Source organism: Thalassophryne amazonica, chromosome 15 (assembly GCF_902500255.1).
Source record: "Thalassophryne amazonica chromosome 15, fThaAma1.1, whole genome shotgun sequence".
Classification (NCBI taxonomy): domain Eukaryota; kingdom Metazoa; phylum Chordata; class Actinopteri; order Batrachoidiformes; family Batrachoididae; genus Thalassophryne; species Thalassophryne amazonica.
Window position 1 is genome coordinate 5,151,045 of NC_047117.1, and position 19,322 is coordinate 5,170,366.

The window sequence follows — 19,322 nt, forward strand, 5'->3', positions numbered from 1 at the left end:
TTATACAAACTTGTCCCAGACATACATGCTTAATATTCAATTAAGTTGGTTGGTCAGTCATTGCATTAATCTCCCACTTAGTTGATTAATCAGCATGACAATTTTTGAATAAATTGATGGGTGAATAATTCTAGCCCAAGCATTAACCATCACACAGTGGTTTTGACGATATCAGGTTCCTGTCCTCGATCAAAAATGACACAGTGATATTCTGAAACATTACAACACATTTAACACAGGACTTGAATTCATTTAACATATAAAAAAAAGTTCAAATAATGCATACAGAAGTTCATTGGTTATTATTCCTCAAACATTTTGATTAATTCATAGCTTTTTAATGACAACTACCTGTCATCTAATTTTTATTTTCACATACTACAGATGCACAGATTATCCACAGACACTGCAGATTATCCATGGGTCAGGCAGGGCAAATGATAAAGAAAAAACAAAACAAAAAAACATTCTGATTATTGGTGGATTGGATCAGTCGATCCATGAGCTGTACTGACCGCCTCCTACAGTTCATAACGCATGTGAGCCATGGATTATTTGCAGAGTTTACATATATGTGATTTCATGTCAAAATCTTCAGTGAGAGCTGATGATTTATTTTTAGCAGTGGGTTTGGATGGCATTGGAGCTGATCCACACATCTCAACCACAGACACAATTATCTTAATTTTTAATATTTTACTCTTCGCTTTTACACTCAAGATGATTAATTCTAATTCCTGCTTGTTTTAACTCCTTCAGCACAGGTAGTCTGAAGCCTGGAGGGAATATCACTAGTGTTTCCTTTTCCAGATCCTTTGATATATTTAAATGATTTCTTTCTTAAATGGATGGTCATATGCTTCTTCAAATCACGACATTGGGCAAATCCTTTTCCACACTCAAAACAGCTAAAGGGTCTTTCTCCTGTATGATTTAACATATGGACTTTCAGACGGCTGTTTTTGTTAAAAGCTTTTCCACACTCGGAACAACTGAAGGGTTTTTCTCCTGTGTGAATCAGCATATGGCTTTTCAGACCGTTGTTTTGGTTAAATGTTTTTCCACACTCAGAACAGCTGAAGGGTCTTTCTCCTGTATGAATTAGCATATGGCCTTTCAGACTACTGTTTTGGTTAAATGTTTTTCCACACTCAAAACACATAAATGGTGTCATTCCCATATGGATGGTCATATGTCGCTTCAAATTACCCTTCAGGGGAAATAATTTTCCACATTCAGAACACTTGAATATTTTCTTTCCTGTATGACTTAGCATATGAGTTTTTAAATTGCTGTTTGTGTGAAATGTTTTTTCACACTCAGAACAGCTAAAGGGTCTTTCTCCTGTATGAATTAACATATGGGTTTTCAGAATACTCTTTCTGCTAAATGTTTTCCTGCACACAGAGCAACTGAAGAGTTTTTCTCCTGTATGAATTAACATGTGTCTCTTCTGACTGCTGCTTTGGTTAAATGCTTTTCCACATTCAGAGCACTTAAATGTTTTCTTTTCTGTATGAACCATCATATGAGTTTTCAGATTGTTGTTTCTGTGAAATGTTTCACCACACTCAGGACACTTAAATGATGTCTTTGCCATATGAGTGGTCACATGCCTCTTCAAATGACTCTTTTGGCGAAATGCTTTTCCACATTCAGAACATTTGAAGGTTTTCTTTCCTGTATGAACCATCATATGGGTTTTCAGATTGCCATTTCGGTTAAATGTTTCACCACACTCACAACAGCAAAACAGTTTCTCTTCTGCATGAATTCCCTCGTGTCTCTTCAAATTACTGTTATGGACAAGCCTTTGATCACAATCAGGGTTAAATGGTTTCACACCAGCATTACATCTGTTATCACAAACAGGGATTATTTTATATTTCAGAGCATTTAAACCTGATTTAGCTTTCTTGGTCTCCTTCCAATCAACACAGCTGACACCACTTTTAGGTCCAGGAAAGTGTTGCATCATGAAGTCACTATGTGGATGGGAATAACTATCTTGATCTAACCTGTCAACTGGTTCTGATCCTCCCATGTCCTCTTTATAATCTTCAGTTTTCCTCTGTTCAGCTGAGCAGCTGCCAAGAGACTCAGCCTCCCTGTTCTCCTCATGTTGTGGCTGATGACAAAGTGAAGACTCGGGTTTCACCTCATCATTTGCATACAAGGAGGAATTAACCTCCAGCACTTGCAGGTATTGTTGTTCCTCACAGCTCCACAGTTCCTCCTCTTCCTTTTTAATGTGATGCAGCTCAGGGCACTCCTGGTCCAGACAGGACATCCATGCTTGTTGCTCAGGGGGAACCTCTGTTCCTTGTATCAACAGCTGCTGCACATCTATATAAAACAAAAAAATCAGAATCAGAAGAAGTTTATTGCCATTACCAGTGAACAGGATTCACAGACTAGGAATTTGCTTCGGTACAATGGTGCAACATTAAGAAGAGATAAAATGCTAGGATAAAATATAACATATGTGTCAAAATAAGATAAAATATAAGATAAAAAAAGAAATATGAAAGGCTGTGTGCAACAGAAAAACAGAGAAACAGAAAAAACAGTGCAGTGGGAGGAGTGCAATTAAAAACCAAAGTACATTGTCTAAAGTGACCCGTGATAAAATGATAAAGTGACAGAGTTAAGCTTAAGGTGACTGAGTTATGAGGTGTTCATGAGTCTAACAGCAGAGGGAAAGAAACTGTTCTTATGGCGGGAGGTTCTGGTCTGGATGGACCATAGCCTCCTGTCCGAGGGGAGTGGTTTGAATAGACCGTGTGCAGGGTGAGAAGGGTCAGCCGTGATCCGACCTGCTCGGCCCAGAGTCCTGGAGATGTGCAGGTCGTGGAGAGATGGAAGGCTACAGCCGATCACCTTCTCAGCAGAGGCCACAATGCGCTGCAGTCTGTGTCTGTCCCTGGCTGTGGCCCCGGCGTACTACACCGTGATGGAGGAGCAGAGGATGGACTCGACGATGGCCGTGTAGAACTGCACCATCAGCTGGACAGGCAGCTTGGCCTTCTTCAGCTGCTGCAGGAAGTACATCCTCTGCTGGGCCTTCTTGATGAGGGAGCTGATGGTTGACTCCCACTTGAGGTCCTGGGTGATGGTGGTGCCGAGGAAGCGGTGACAGACCACAGTAGTGATGGGGCTGTTTGTGAGTGCGAGGGAGGGCGGGGGGCTGTGGCTTTCCTGAAGTCCACGATCATCTCCACTGTTTTCTGGGCGTTGAGCTCCAAGTTGTTGCTGCTGCACCAGGTCACCAGCCGGTCCACCTCCCTCCTGTAGGCAGACTCATCCCCATCCGAAATGAGTCCGATGAGGGTGGTGTCGTCCGCAAACTTGATGAGCTTTACAGAGTCGTGGCTGGAGGTGCAGCAGTTAGTGTACAGGGAGAAGAGCAGAGGGGAAAGGACACAGCCCTGTGGAGATCCTGTGCTGAGAGCCCGAGTGTTCGAGACATTCTTTCCCAGCCTCACACGCTGACTCCGGTCCGTCAGGAAGTCTGTGATCCGCAGGTGGAGTTGGGCACGTGGAGCAGAGAAAGCTTGTCCTGGAGCAAAGCTGGAAGGATGGTGTTGAATGCAGAGCTGAAGTCCACAAACAGGATCCTAGTGTAGGTTCCTGGGGAGTCCAGCTGCTGCAGGATGGAGTGCAGGGCCAGGTTTATGGCGTCATCTACAGACCTGTTGGCTCTGTAGGCAAACTGCAGGGGGTCCAGGAGGGGGTCGGTGATGGACTTCAGGTGGGATAAAACCAGGCGTTCGAAGGTCTTCATGACTACAGACGTGAGAGCCACAGGACGGTAGTCATTAAGTCCAGTGACGCATGGTTTCTTGGGGACTGGAACTATGATTGAGGACTTGAAACAGACTGGAACATGGCATGACTCCAGGGAGGTGTTGAAGATCCCCGTGAAGACTGGGGCCAGCTCATCAGTGCAGTGTCTCAGGGTGGCAGGAGAGACACAGTCTGGGCCCGGGGCCTTACGTGGATTCAGCCTTTTGAAATGTCTCCTCACGTCATCCTCTTGGACCGAGAGGGCAACAGGGGGAGTGGGGAGGGCAGCAGTGAGAGGGGGGAGGTCCAGAGTGTTTGACTATCCAGTTGTGTGGGGGGTGGGGAGGTGTGAGTCCTTGTCTTCAAAGCGTGAATAGAAGACGTTCAGGTCATTGGCCAGCTTCAGGTCGTCAATAGAACGAGGTGCTTTGGGCTTGTAGTTGGTGATCTCTTTCAGCCCCCTCCACACAGAGGCCGAGTCATTGGCAGAGAACCTTTGCTGCAGACGTGAACTGTACATGGATTTAGCCTTTGCCACCTCCTTGCTAAATCTGTACTTTGCACCTCTATAGCTGTCTCTGTCTCCTTCTCTGAAAGCCACCTCTTTCTGCTGACGGAGCTGCTGGAGTTTAGGTGTGAACCAGGGCTTGTCATTGTTATATCTCACCCTGGTACGCTGTGGGATGATGCTGTCTTCACAGAAATGAATATATGACGTCACAGTGTCTGTGTAGTCATCTAGACTGTCTGTTGAAGCCTCAAACATATCCCAATCCGTGGTGGCCAAGCACGCGCGTAGCTCCTCTACAGCTTCATTGCTCCACACTTTAGAGGTCCTCACAACAGGTTTAGAGAGTTTTAGTCTCTGTCTGTACGTGGGGATCAAGTGGACCATCACGTGATCTGAGTCCCAAAGCTGCACGGGCCACTGCGCGGTAGGCGCCGCTCACTGTCGTGTAACAATGATCTAACGTGCTCCCTTCTCTGGTCAGGCATTTAACAAACTGTTTGTATTTTGGTAATTCCTGACTGAGATTCCCTTTGTTAAAATCACCAAGAATTATAACTAATTATAATTATAACTATATAACTATATAGCTATAATTATAACTAATTAAAAAATATATAATATCAACAATAGCACGATTAAACAACTACTCCTGAATGGGCACTCAGTATGTAATTTTCAGCATGTGCGCAATGATCCTAAATACTGCTGTTGGAGTGTGTGATTCTCTCTCAGCACTAACTCTGGGGACAACAAGGTACATCCCTGTGCTTACTTCTCTACAAAGTGCAATTACAACACTGGCAATCAGGACCTGCTGGTTATTAAGCTAAGGTCTATCTTAATAATTAAGGCAAGGCTTGGAGGTGGACTGGACAGCCATTCCAGATGTGGACAGACCATAAAAATCTCAAGTACAACTGCAGTGCCAAGCCAACTCCCATCAAGGCAGGTGGGCCCTACTTTTCACACAATTTGATTTTGCACAATCTTGTCACCCAGGTTCTCATGACATTAAACCAGATGTCCCATCAGTTCTCTTCCATTTACTTGTCCAGGAATAAGTCTATCATCCTCTCTGCCCCTCCTTTGTGGTTGGTGCCATCTCATGGGAGATTGAGCAGGAGGTCAATTGTATCTGAAGGGATCCAGACCTCCAATGGCTCACCGCCTCACTGCTTGTTCATCCTTGAGGAGTCCCGGCAGCAGGGGCCTCATGTACTAAGCGTGCATACGCACAAAAACGTGGTGTATGTCCGTCTCCACGCCAACATTCAGATGTATCAAAAGCGAAATGACCGAGGAAATGTGTGGTGCGTCACGCAAATATCCTGGCTGGCGTACGCATTTTTCTACAGCTATTGTTCCACTGCCAACACGTAAAGGTGATGCTAGGAACTAGGGCTGAAACGATTAGCCGAGTAACTCGAACAGTTCGATTACAAAAAATGTTTGAGGCAAATTCTGTGCCTCGAAGCTTCGTTTGATATTGTAGTACATATGCCAGGCCTGTGTGTGGCGCAGTAATGTCACCAGAAAAAAACAGAAGACTAGAGCATGCCCATAAACCGTGCAAAGGCTAATCCAAAAGCTTCCGCTTTCCAGTGCAACACACCGAGTAAAATATAGCCTTTAAAGAGAAAGAGGCTCCACGCTGACCATCTGAAATAGACTGTGCATTTAAAGTGAAGCAGTGTGTTGGTCTGTTTTTAAAAACACACAGTCCGCTCTACGTAGGGAGTGACTTGCTCGGCGGCTGGCTGCTGTCTCTCTCTGCCCAGTGTGAGGGGCTCAGCACTCCACTCACACTGGGCAAGTCACAGCTCCATCCAAGGCCACACTGACAAACAGTTTCTGAAAGATCCTCTCAGCAAAAGTCCACTCTCTATTCTGTGTTTTACTCAGACTCGCATCGGGTGTTTTGCTTTTTAATTTTCGCTTTTTTGGGCAACACACAACGCTTCACAAACACTGTAACTTAAATAAAATAATAAAAAAAAACTGACTACAAAGCTTGCATGTTCAACCTCCAGCTGAAATGCATCTGCTGAACTGCAGAGAAAGAGGGATTAAAAAAATAATAAAAGCAGGGACCCAGTCCACCAACCTTTAAAAAAAATAAAATAAAAAATGGTTACATTTTACAAGTTGGGAAAAAAACAAAACAGAAACCACATCCCATCGCCATTTCAGAAAAATGTCAACACTGGTGCAGCGATGTGCCATTGCTTAGGGAGAGCCCTGGACTATTGATATTGTTTAAAAATGCAAAAGTACTTGTTATCCAATTATGCGATTAATCACCAGAATAATCGATAGAATACTTGATTACTAAAATAACCGATAGATGCAGCCCTACTGGGAACTGTTAATAATGTGAAAACGAAGTCATCAGAGTGATGTGGACATCAGAGACACACTCATGAACAGTTATCACATCCACATGTTTACAATTATATGAGCGGGTATAAAAATATGAGCAAAGTGATGCGTAAAATGACACTAACAATGGCTGCGTTAGCATCAGAGGACCTTGCAAATGGTGATAATTGGTCCATAACCCGATTTCACTTACCAAGGCCAGTGTTACCCGAGTTGTGCATAGAACGCGGCCGACCCAGAGTGCAATACAGCGAGGAGCTGGGGGTTGTCTGTGCCCACACAGGTGCTGCCCATGCTGTGCTTCCTGGCAACAGGGGCATTTCAGCGGGAGTTCGCCAACCGGTCAGGAGTGTGCCAGTCAACCTTGAACCAAGCAATGCCAGCTGTGTGGAATGCAATCATCCAAACAGCATCCAGGTACATCACATTCCAACAATAAAGCGCAATTTACAGCGAGATCCGGTTTCCCTAATGTGATCAAAGCTTTTAACTGCACACGTTGCCATAAAGGCGCCATCACATGATGGATTTATTTTTGTTAATAGGAAACATTTTCATTCCATCAATGTTCAAACCATGCGAAACGCATCAGGCTAGAGGCTGGCACGGTGTGCGATGCATGGCTGCGTGGGTAAATAGTTTATTTAAATGTTTATTTAAATTTAAGGGTGATTCTTAGACTATGGGCACTTATTATGTCCTTTGATCATATTGTATGAAAAACAGAAAAAAGGGGAAATTTCACACTTTTATAGTTATCTTTACAATGAAAGTGTGTTAAGAAATTTGTTCTAGTAGTCTATGATGACTTTGTCACCTTTTTTCAGCATCATTATATGCAAATATTGCCGTTTTGTGCTTGTCCCACACCCAGACTTTTGATCTTCAATGATAAAAATAAATGGTAAAGAAACATTTTTTCTAATGTTTTAAAATATCTCTGAATAAATAATCAAAACATAATTGGGGTATTCAATGTCATACAACTGTTGTGATTTTTTTTTTAACAAAATGTAGTTGTCCCACACTATTGCCGTAATTTCCACCACAACATGTAATGTCCCTTTAAACAGTTTGTATGAAAGATTGTTTGGGTAGTTTCTATGGAGATAAACAGTGACATCAGAGCACATGTATATAGCGCCAAATCACAACAAACAGTTGCCCCAAGGCGCTTTATATTGTAAGGCAATGGTGTGGTGGAAATTACATTTACAAGGCCAATAGTGCCCGTAGTTAAAGAATCACCCTTAAATGTTTCTAATGATAACCAGCTTGGACACATTTGGGCATGTGCGTATTCAAACGTTTTTTGTTATTATTAATGTGTCTTCTTTTTCTTGATGGTGGAACTAGAGAGCTTATTAACAAGCCCTTGAATGTCACCCTGTGTTCAGTACTTGTCCATAAACGTGTGTAATGTCGTGAATATCACACAGCCACTGCGCACCTAATATTTTTTTTTACTTGTGCTGGTCTGGCCTCAGCATTTAAACACACGGACGCACTCATTTCATTTTCATTTTACACTGTGACCTGCATAGAAGAACGGCAACCGAGCCACAGATTTAGTTGTTTTTGCACACTTCCTCTAAAAGTGCTTTAATTTTTACACAGAAACAATGGCAGAAGTCATCAAATACACACCACTCCACACTTATAGTACCAGCAAATAACACAACCAAGCTATTTAAACAAATTTACATATGTGGAATGATCTCCCTGTGTCAATAAAAGTCAGATTCTGTAGAGACTTTCAAGTCCACACTTAAGACGCACTTATTTTCCCTTTCATATGGCTAGCATACTGGTATAGTATGGTACTATGCTTTCTACCCTTTTAATTTCATTTTATTAGTAAACAGAGCGGCTCGTGGCCTCAACTTTATCGAAAGTCTGGGGCTTTTAGTGAAGCTTAGGGCTAGTGGCCAGAGATCACCTTAGTATTTCTTCTGTTGTTCTTGATGCTTAATGCTGACAAATTATAGCTTATTTGTTGTCTTTCTGCCAACTGATTGTTTTTTTCTGTTTGAGGTGCGGCTCCATCCATCTGCAGGCCTCCTGTCCTGTACAACAGCATGGACTCCCAAAAATTCCTGTATCTTCATATTGTCAAGTGTGTTGGTAAAATGACCTAAGCAATGGGCCACCTCTTTGAGTCTGGTCTGCTTATGGTTTCTTCCTCAATATCATCAGAGGGACTTTTTCCTTACCACTGTCGCCTGTGTGCTTGCTTTAGCGGTTGGTAAGGTTAGATCTTACTTGTGTGAAGTGCCTTGAAACAGCTTTATTGTGATTTGGAGTAATAAGTTAAATAAATTGAAATTGAAGCTGTAAACTGATGATGCAATAAAAGAGCAATAAATCCAGTTCAGCTCAAGATGACCAGGCAACTAGTTTTACAGTGAGTTATCCACGTATAAAATGTTCAGGATATGACTCATTACTATGTGCAAAAAAGGAACATAAAATTAACAATCAGTGATATCAGTGATCACTTGCCAGTTTTCTCAGTCTTTGCATTGGAGGGTTGTTGTATGTATCGAAGCAATATCAAATTCATGAGTAGAAAAGTAACACCTGAAACAATTGATAATTTAAGGGAGGCTTTATCAAGTCAGAATTGGTCAGATGTTTTTGTTGATGATGTTGACAGGTCATATGATGCTTTCATTTCCATTTTTTCCAGTTTGTATAATAAACACTGTCCATTTGTTGACAAAATATATAGAAATCAATATAGCAACAAACCATGGATAACTAAGGGGCTTCAGAGGGCATGTAAAAAGAAAAACGTACTATATAAACAATTCATAAAACTACGAACTAAGGAAGCTGAAAGTAAGTAAGTAAGTGTCTATCCCCAGTCTGTATAAGACTGGGGATAGATTTGTGAAGTGGTGTCTATCCCCAGTCTGTATAAGACTGGGGATAGACACCACTTCACAAATTATACACCTGTTTCTTTGCTTCCACAATTTTCCAAATTATTAGAAAAGTTATTCAATAATAGATTAGACAAATTCAAAATAAACATAAATTACTTACTGATAGTCAATATGGATTCAGAGCACATAGTTCAACATCACTTGCATTAATAGAATTAGTTGAGGAGATTACAAACGCCATAGACCACAAATTACATTCAGTTGGAATATTTATAGACCTTAAAAAGGCTTTTGATACAATCAATCATGACATATTAATCAATAAACTTGAACAGTATGGGATTAGGGGGTTGGTGTTGCACTGGGTGAGAAGCTACTTAAGTAACAGAAAACAGTTTGTGAAGTTGGGGGAATATACATCATCATGCTTGGACAATACTTGTGGCGTCCCACAGGGGTCAGTATTGGGTCCAAAACTGTTTCTAATTTATATAAATGATATTGACAATGTTTCCAAAATATTAAAATTAGTATTATTTGCAGATGACAAGCATTTTTTGTTCAGGGGGGGATTTGCAGGAGTTACTGAGGAGGATCAGTATAGAAATGGGAAAATTGAAAATATGGTTTGACAGAAACAAATTATCATTAAACTTAAGTAAAACAAAATACATGTTATTTGGCTATTGTAATACAGACACACAGGTTCAGTTACAAGTCGAGGGGGTAGATATTGAAAGGGTACATGAAAATAAGTTTCTGGGGGTGATAATAGATGATAAGATAAACTGGAAGACTCATATAAAACATATACAAAGTAAACTGTCAAGAAGCATTTCAGTTCTAAACAAAGCGAAACATATTCTGGACCACAACTCACTCCGCATTCTTTACTGCTCACTGGTTTTACCATATTTACAGTACTGTGCAGAGGTATGGGGTAATACTTATAAAGGTACAACACAATCACTATCAGTAATGCAGAAAAGAGCTATAAGAATTATTCATAATAGTGGCTATAGAGATCATACAAATCCACTATTTTTACAATCCAAATTCTTAAAATTCACAGACTTGGTTCATTTTCAAACAGTACAAATCGTGTATAAAGCAATAAACAATTTACTTCCAGCAAATATTAAAAATATGTTTTTTAACAGATCAGGGGATTGCAGTCTGAGGGGGAAATTTAATTTAAAGCATCAGTGGGCATGAACAACATTAAAAGGTTTCTGTATTTCGGTCTGTGGGGTGAGGATGTGGAACAGATTGGGAGTGGGGCTCAAGCAATGTCCAAGCATGAACCAGTTCAAACAGCGGTACAAAAATATGTTTTTTTCTAGGTATAGGGAGGAGGAAGGGTAATGAGGGTTAGGGTGTTTTTGTTTTTTGCTTCGGCTTGTAAATATATAGTATTTTGTATGTAAGTAGGTATGTGTAGGTGTATATTTATGTTTGTATGTGTATATATAGATATAGATATATATAATAGATATATAGATATATATATAGATAGATATATAGATAGATATATAGATATATATATCGGTTTAGGTGTGTAGGAATCTATGTGTATATGTGGCAAAGGGTATTACTGGTTGTGGGGAAGAAGGGGTAGGGATAAATAAGCTGATGCTTCACCCTACCCCTTTTCGGACATGTTGGGTACACAGTAGGAACTTTTTTTGTTGTTGTCTTTACTGATCTATCTTGTAATTGTTGTTGTATCAAATGTTCGAAATAAACAGTTTTCATTCATTCAAGTATAAAACATATAAGAATAAGTTAATCAATATCATGAGACTCAGTAAAAAAATATAATGAGTTACTTGTCAAAAATAGAAATAACATCAAAACACATGGAACATATTAAATGAAATAGTAAAAAAGAATGAACTAGAGATTATCCTCCATTTTTTCAGAGTAACAATTACATCACGATTGATAACGACGAGTCTATTGCTGAACACTTTAATGAATACTTCGTTAATGTGGGTAAAAATCTTGCCAGTAAAATTGACTCAACTAATAACTTCTGGGTAAATAATTCAACGTTTAACAAATCTGTTTCAATGTTCATTGGTGGTACTCATGAAAGGGAAATACTTGATCTGGTTCATGGTTCAAAAAGTAAGAAATTGACTGATTTTAATAATTTGGATATGGCTTTATTAAAAAAGTTATTGATTGTATAGTAAAACCGTTCAATTATATTTGCAATATGTCACTAAATACTGGTAAATTTCCTTCTCAAATGAAAATAGCCAAAGTAATCTGTTTAAAACTGGTGACAAACACACATTTTCTAATTATAGACCTATATCACTCCTGCCACAATTTTCCAAAATTTTGGAAAAAATATTTGCTAAAAGATTAAATGATTATTTACTGAAGCATAACATCATTTGTGAAGAACAATATGGATTCAGAAGGTTTCGAACTACATCACATGCTTTGATGGACTTTGTGGAAAGTATAGCAACTGCAATTGACAATAAACAATACACAATAGGTGTTTTTTTTTTATTTACAGAAAGCGTTTGACACAATTAACCATGGAATACTATTAATTAAACTGCAGAAATATGGAATCAGAGGTCTGGCATATGAATGGATAGCTAGTTATTTACAAGGCAGATTTCAGTATGTTCAATTCAATAATACAAATTCTGAACTCAGCGATGTCACATGTGGGGTGCCGCAGGGCTCAGTGCTGGGTCCTTTGTTGTTTATAATCTATATAAATGATATAAGTTGGGTGTCTAGTTCACTGAGATGTGTCCTTTTTGCGGATGATACAACTGTGTTCTGTAGCGGTGAAAATCTTGAACAGCTTCTGGACATAGTGGAGAAAGAACTGGAAAAATTTAAGGTTTGGTTTGACGCTAATAAGTTGTCACTCAACCTTTGGAAAACTAAATGTATTATATTTGGAAATAAACAGGCACCCAAATGTAAAAATTTAACTATAAACAATAAGGAAATTGAGTTAGTAACAGAGAATAAATTTTTAGGTGTTATAACTGATAATAAACTTAGCTGGAAACCACATATAAATTATGTGAAATCAAAATTGTCAAAAACTATAGCCATTTTGTATAAAGCCAAAGACCTACTGCCGCAAGAAGGGTTACTTACTTTATATCATTCTCTGATGGTACCATATATGACATATTGTGTTGAGTCATGGGGAAACACAAATCAAATACCAATCCAATATTCCTTTTGCAAAAACGAGCCATACGAATCATCTGCAATAAACAATATCGGGAACCAACTCATTCTCTATTTGTGTCTTTAAATTTATTAAAATTCATAGATTTGGGCAATTACATTACAATTCAAACTTTATTTCGAGCGAAAAACCAAGCCTTACCGAGACATGTCCAGAGTCTGTTCCGATTGAGGGAATCCAGATATAGTTTAAGAGGTTGTGCAATTTTTATGAAACCACCAGTAAGAACAAATGTAAAGGGTTTTTGTGTGTCTGTGGTTGGGGTGAGGAAATGGAACAAATGTTCAACAGAGGTTAGAGTGAGTAGTACCTTAGTAAGATTTAAGAAACTACTCAAAAAGAACATCATGTCTAAGTATCATAAAGAAGCAAATATAATTTGATTTATATGGAATGTTGAATTTATAAGTGGGAGTTATTGTATATTTGAATGTGTGGGTATGTATATGCGTATGTAGATATATATAGATATGGGTAGGTGTATATGTATATGTGACTGTGTATATGTATGTATATATTTATGTTTGTAAAGTATATACGTATGTATATAGGTATATATGGCACAGCCCAAGCAGAGGGTTACCCCCAAGAGCCTGGTCTGCTTGAGGTTTCTTCCTTATAGGGAGTTTTTCCTCACCACAGTTGCCTAGTGCTTGCTCTGGGGGTTGGTAAAGTTAGTCCTTACTGGCGTAAAGTGCCTTGATTCGACTTTCTTGTGATCTGGTACTATATAAATATAATTACAAGTGAACAGTATATTGATGTGTATGTCTGTGTGTCAACATGTAGTAATAAATTTGTATTTATGTAAATATGACTGATTAGAATTGTTGGACTTGTACTAGCAGGGGTGGGCGCTAATAAGCTTTGCTTCAGCCCACACCCTTTCGGACTCACTAGTTTTGTCTGTTTGTTTGTGGAACTGTTAATTTTTTTCTATTTGAATATTTTGTGTGCCGAATAAAAAACTTTGTCACTTGTCACAAACCTGAGTCGTCGGAGTTAAAAACATCATCCAGTAGTTTTCTTTGTCGTTCGTTCTCTTGTTTTAAACCACAAAGTTCCTCCTCGTATTCTGCTGTTGTTCTTTCGAACAACTCAAATATCTCTTCATCTTCAGGTAGTCGCTGCTTCAGTAACGCTCTTAAAATGTGGACTTTAGACATTTTCACACAAAAACAAACTGTTTCTACACGCAAAAGGCCCAGTTAGCAGGCTAAGCTAACTCCGCTAGCTTTGAAAGACAACATTCGGCAGAAGAAAAGAAAAAGTGCATATCTTGAACTTCATATTTAATCCGTGATCAGGATTAAGCACACAGAGAATTTAGAATGGTTCAGTCCAGCTGGATATCAGGTAAAGTTTCGCAAAAAAGACACTATTCACACTGACACGCGCCATCTTTAGGAAGTTATGAATTACTTCAATTTGGATTTTGACCTTCAAAATAAAACGCCAAACTTTAAATAAAGTTAAAAATAGTATCGCAAGTTCAACGTGCAAATGGCTCCCTCTATCGTTGGGCTACCAAAATGTTGACCTAATTTCAAATTCGTTATCAAGACACCTGTATAGGGCCAAGTGGTTAATGCGCTTAGTTTCAGTGCAGAAGGTTCCAGGTTCAAATCCCACCCCTGCCACATTTCTCCATGTAATGTGGAGTTGTGTCAGGAAGGGCATCCGGCATAAAACCTGTACCAATTCAACATGCAGATCCACCTTGGATTTGCTGTGGCGACCCCGAGTGCAAACAAGGGAGCAGCCGAAGGGACTTACTTACTTATCAAGGCACCTGTATCCTTTGACAAGATAAATTAAAATTTGGCCTTGGCTTGTGAAGTACCCTACCTCAGACTGGTGTACCATCCATTTGGAATCAGACTGTCGTCCTCTTCACTGCGGAATCTGAGGAAACGCATGGCCCCAAAAGCAGATATAGGTCAGCTTGATGTTACTTTATTTTTAACTGCATGTTCGTTATTAACTACACCTGGACAACTGAGAGCCTACACAGAAACATCGTTATTAACTGTTCTGACAGTTGAGATGTACCGTTTGTCTGCCAGGTTGATTGTCATCCAGGAGAGTTCCAGTGTAGTGGATGGAACATGTTGCACAAGTGCTTGCTCCCAGACCTGACCATCACAGGAAAAAGTTTGGGAACCTCTGCTTTCAGCATGTATATGTGTGTTGAATAATATTTTAGTGAATTTTGCATTAAACAGACAAACACAGCACAGCTCTTGCCAAATTACATAAGAATACCATTTGGATCGTACAACTTGTTTGCATTAAGATCATGTCACAGGAAGAAATTAAACAGCCTTGTGACTTATTCATGAAGACAAAATGCAGGCTCTTTCTGCAATAAATTGACAAGATCACTGAGGAAATGACCAAGATGGGGCTGCCATATTTTAAAAGACGCTGCTGTTGCCTTTTAAAACAGAACTGAGACGTTCCATATGAAAAGCCTTCAATGTTTCTCTGTCCCACTGAGTAACCGAGGGAGGTGTTTCGTGAATCCACTGGGACAGAATGCACCACCTCACTAGAAGCAACAGTTTACACATAAAAGTCAGCTGTCTAGCAGATACAGAGAACCACCCCATAGGTCCACCCACAAAAAACTATATTGAGTCTAACTGGACTTGTGCTCCACAGCTGCATTTTTCCCCATATAGTTGGTCCCTACTTCTTGTTACGCTTCACAAAGGTGGAAAATCTGTGACTTAATTTTATGTATCTGTGTAATTTAATTTTGGGCAGCATGATGGCTTAGCAGTTAGCACCAATGCCTCACAGCAAGAAGGTCACAGGATTGATTCCCACCTGTGGCCTTTGTGTGGAGTTTGTATGTTCTCCCCGTGTTTGCATGGATTCGCTCCGGCTTCCTCTCACATCTAAAGACATGCAGATTAGATGAAAAAAATAACTGTGCAGGTCTCCCTTGTAAAAGAAAGCTCGAGCTCAATGGGACTATGTAAAAAGTGAGGCACGCACTGCACTCTGTCTAAAGCTCTATAATGACTCTCTTGGAGTGCATTGCATATAAATATTTTCTTAGCAGATAAAACAAGAGTCATCAGGAGATGACATACCCCCCCGGACACCACAAATCAGTAATGCAAAATTTCAGGGGATCAGCCAAGTAAGTACACACTTATGCTAAATATGAATGAAATTGGGCAACTGGTTCTTGAGACACAACGCTAACAAGTGAAAACAGACAGAGGGACAAACATGCTGATCGCTATATACCCCTGTATTTCATACCGGTGATAAAAACAATCTGACCACCAGGGTTGGAGAGGATTACTTTGAAATGTAATCCAAAAGTAATCAGACTACATGTAATCCAAATGTATGTACATACATACATGTAATCCACATGTATTCTTTCGAAGTAATCCTACCCAACCTTGCTGACCACACATCTGCATTTATTCCCCACCAAAGTACTTTTCCCATAACTCCCTGCCTCTATCAGCATTAAAATGTTTTGAAATTACACAGGCTTGAACTGAGCTACCAAGGGCACTGCTGTTCCTAGATAAATAATACATTTTTCAAGTTCAGCTACACATAACAGCTGAAGTAAATATTAGATTTAACTTCTGACTCTCTCACACACATATTCAAAATAATCTCAACATTTTTAAAGTGCTATAAAAATTTTTTTGGCTTGTTTTGCTTCATTTTTAATAACACCACAAGAGACACACAAAATGTGCTAAAAATTGTGTACTACAAGGATTAGCTGTTCATGTTATCATTGGGAACAACAGCACTGTTACTGATTTTACAGTAAACTTGACAATAAATATTGTAATATTGAGGAAATAAAATGTATGTGCTTAAAAACAAAAAACTTTATTGGTGTCTCAAACATAATATATAAATACTCTGCAGAACATATTACACAATGAAGAAAAAACTTGTATCATAAGCAACAAAAATAATAGACTAAAAAGACAAAACATAAAAGCTTGTTACATATTCCAAAATTGTCACACACAAAAATAAATAAATCAGCCACTCCATTAGGTTGGGCACTTTGACTTAGTGGTCACTGTGCTAAGGTGCTGTTGCCTCGCAGCAATAAGGTCAAGGGATCATTTCCCACCTGTGGCCAGTCTGTGTGGAGTTTGCATGTTCTCCTGTGTTTGCGTGGGCTCCCTCTGTGTGCTCCGGCTTCCTTTCACTTCCAAGGACATGCATGTTAGGTGAATTTGAAACATTAAATTGTCCATAAGAGTGTGTGTGCTTTTTCTGTTTATATGTGGCCCTGGACAGCCTGGCAGCCTGTCCAGGGTGAACCCTGCCCCTCACACTCTACGACTGCTGGGATAGGCTCCAGAACCCCCCGTGACCCTTAACTGGAGTAAGCGGTTATAGAAAATGAATGAATCGATCCATAATAAAAAATCAAACACCCATCAGCTATTAAATTAAGCAAAACTAATGTTTGAAATGAAAACTACAGTTGACAGCATCCCCAATTTTGCCAATAAATCTTTACATGTTGACATTTTCTTTATGTTAAATCTATCAAAGTATTTCACTTTAAAGCAAATAATTAATATTGTGTTACATGTATGATAATGTAAGAATGTGAGGCTTTGACTCTAACCAGTGACATCAGGTGACAGCTGGATGTCTTTGGTACCAGGTCTCTCTGGATGATACTTTGGTTCCACTGGAATAACTGTGTCAAACAAGTGGTTCCTTAGGGAGACTCGGATGAATACCACTTGCACTGTGAGGGAGTGTCAGCTATTCCACCTACATTGTAACACATACTATAGGTACATCAGTGTTAAGGACCCACAGTGGCTGGAGAAGACCAAGGGGATGCCCACGTTTGACCTGGCTGCAGCAGATGGATGGTTACTTTTGATAGGTGGCGATGGACCAGACTGCCATCAGACAGCCTGGATTTCTACTTCCCAAAAATCTCTCAGCAAACATTCTCATTCCCCAAGACAACTTCAACAAACTGCTGTCTCTGGCAAACACCACACTTCTGGACAAATGCTTTACTACATTCAGAACAGCTTATGGGTCTTTTGCATGTATAAATTAGCAGATGGATTTTCAGATCGTCATTAGTAATGAGCAGCTAATCTAAGAGTCTGTATTCTTGATTTTTCATAGCTTCATAAAACTGCTGGTCAAAGATACTTCCACACCATACGATGCCCATGTGGCTCATATCAAAAGTTTCAGAACCATCTCAGTTGTCTGGAGTTATCAGCCGTCATGCCATGCAGCAAAGCAGTCTCTGTCCACCTGCAGGCAGAGGTTAGCTTCACACTCAGGACATTTCCAAGGTGTGTCCTTTCGCACTCCTTGGTTCCAGCAGTTGTCACACCTCTTGCGACCCGTGGTGGCTTTTGAACGATGGCCTGCTACCTTGACATCAGCGATGGGTGTCGGAAGATGACGTGAAGGTGCCCGGGTGGGAGTTGAGTACAGAGGTCTGTCCAACAGCTCAGCAGTCAGCTGCTCCATGAACGCTCTGTGTGTCATGTGCTTGGTTTGCTCGGTCAGACAGAGTTCTTTGTGGAGAATGAAACTGTTGGTGACACCAATGTCCACAAAATGACAGAACAGATTTCTGTACCACTGCACTGTTTTGTGCCATGCAGAGTAATAATGTATGAGCTGGTCTGAGTGATCCACTCCTCCCATGTGTGTGTTGTACTGCATGACTGGTGTGGGACAGGGGATGGACAACTTTTCAGACCAGCCTTTTTTTGCTTGACCATCCTCTGCAGTCTCCCCAGGGTAAGCTGCATGAATTGTGGAGCAGACTGACACCTCATGTCCATCCACTTCATGTAAACAATGGGCCCATCCCGGATCCATTTGATGGAGCCTCTCTCTGATCTTTTTGTGAGGGCACTGGCATCTGTTTGAGGGCAGTGCTTTTGGTTTTCTCTGTATGTCCCACAGGCACCAAAGTTCTGTTCATGAAGTGCCCTGAATAGTTTGGGACTTGAATGATCCATATATATGGGTGATTCTTAGACTACGGGCACTTATGTCCTTTGATCATATTGTATGAAAAACAGAAAAAAGGGGAAATTTCACACTTTTATAGTTATCTTTACAATGAAAGTGTTTTAAGAAATTTGTTCTAGTAGCCTATGATGACTTTTTCACCTTTTTTAAGCATCATTATATGCAAATATTGCCGTTTTGTGCTTGTCCCACACCCAGACTTTTGATCTTCAATGATAAAAATGAATGGTAAAAAAACATTTTTTTCTAATGTTATAAAATATCAGTAAAATAATCAAAACATAATTGGGGTATTCAATGTCATACAACTGTTGTGATTTTTTTTAAACAAAATGTAGTTGTCCCACACTACTGCTGTAATTTCCACCACAACACTGTAATGTCCCTTTAAACAGTTTGTATGAAAGATCGTTTGGGTAGTTTCTATGGAGATAAACAGTGACATCAGAGCACATGTATATAGCGCCAAATCACAAAAACAGTTGCCCCAAGGCGC

The 19,322-nt window shown here is 39.9% G+C and overlaps 1 protein-coding gene across 3 annotated transcripts in view; it reads right to left on the bottom strand.

The window, feature by feature from the left end:
* The window catches only part of LOC117525947 (gastrula zinc finger protein XlCGF57.1-like), a 106,291-nt gene continuing 86,969 nt past the window's right edge, over positions 1-19,322 (bottom strand). The window contains exons 3-4 of one of the 3 annotated variants that reach the window (XM_034187922.1): positions 9,635-9,645; positions 1-2,316 (exon numbers count right to left, since the gene is read on the bottom strand). In XM_034187922.1, coding sequence (XP_034043813.1) covers positions 731-2,316; positions 9,635-9,645 — 1,597 coding nt within the window. In that variant the 3' untranslated portion in view covers positions 1-730. Of the gene's footprint in view, positions 2,347-9,634; positions 9,646-13,787; positions 14,196-19,322 lie in introns of those variants that run through there. The other 2 variants (XM_034187921.1, XM_034187920.1) reach the window with 2 other exon arrangements.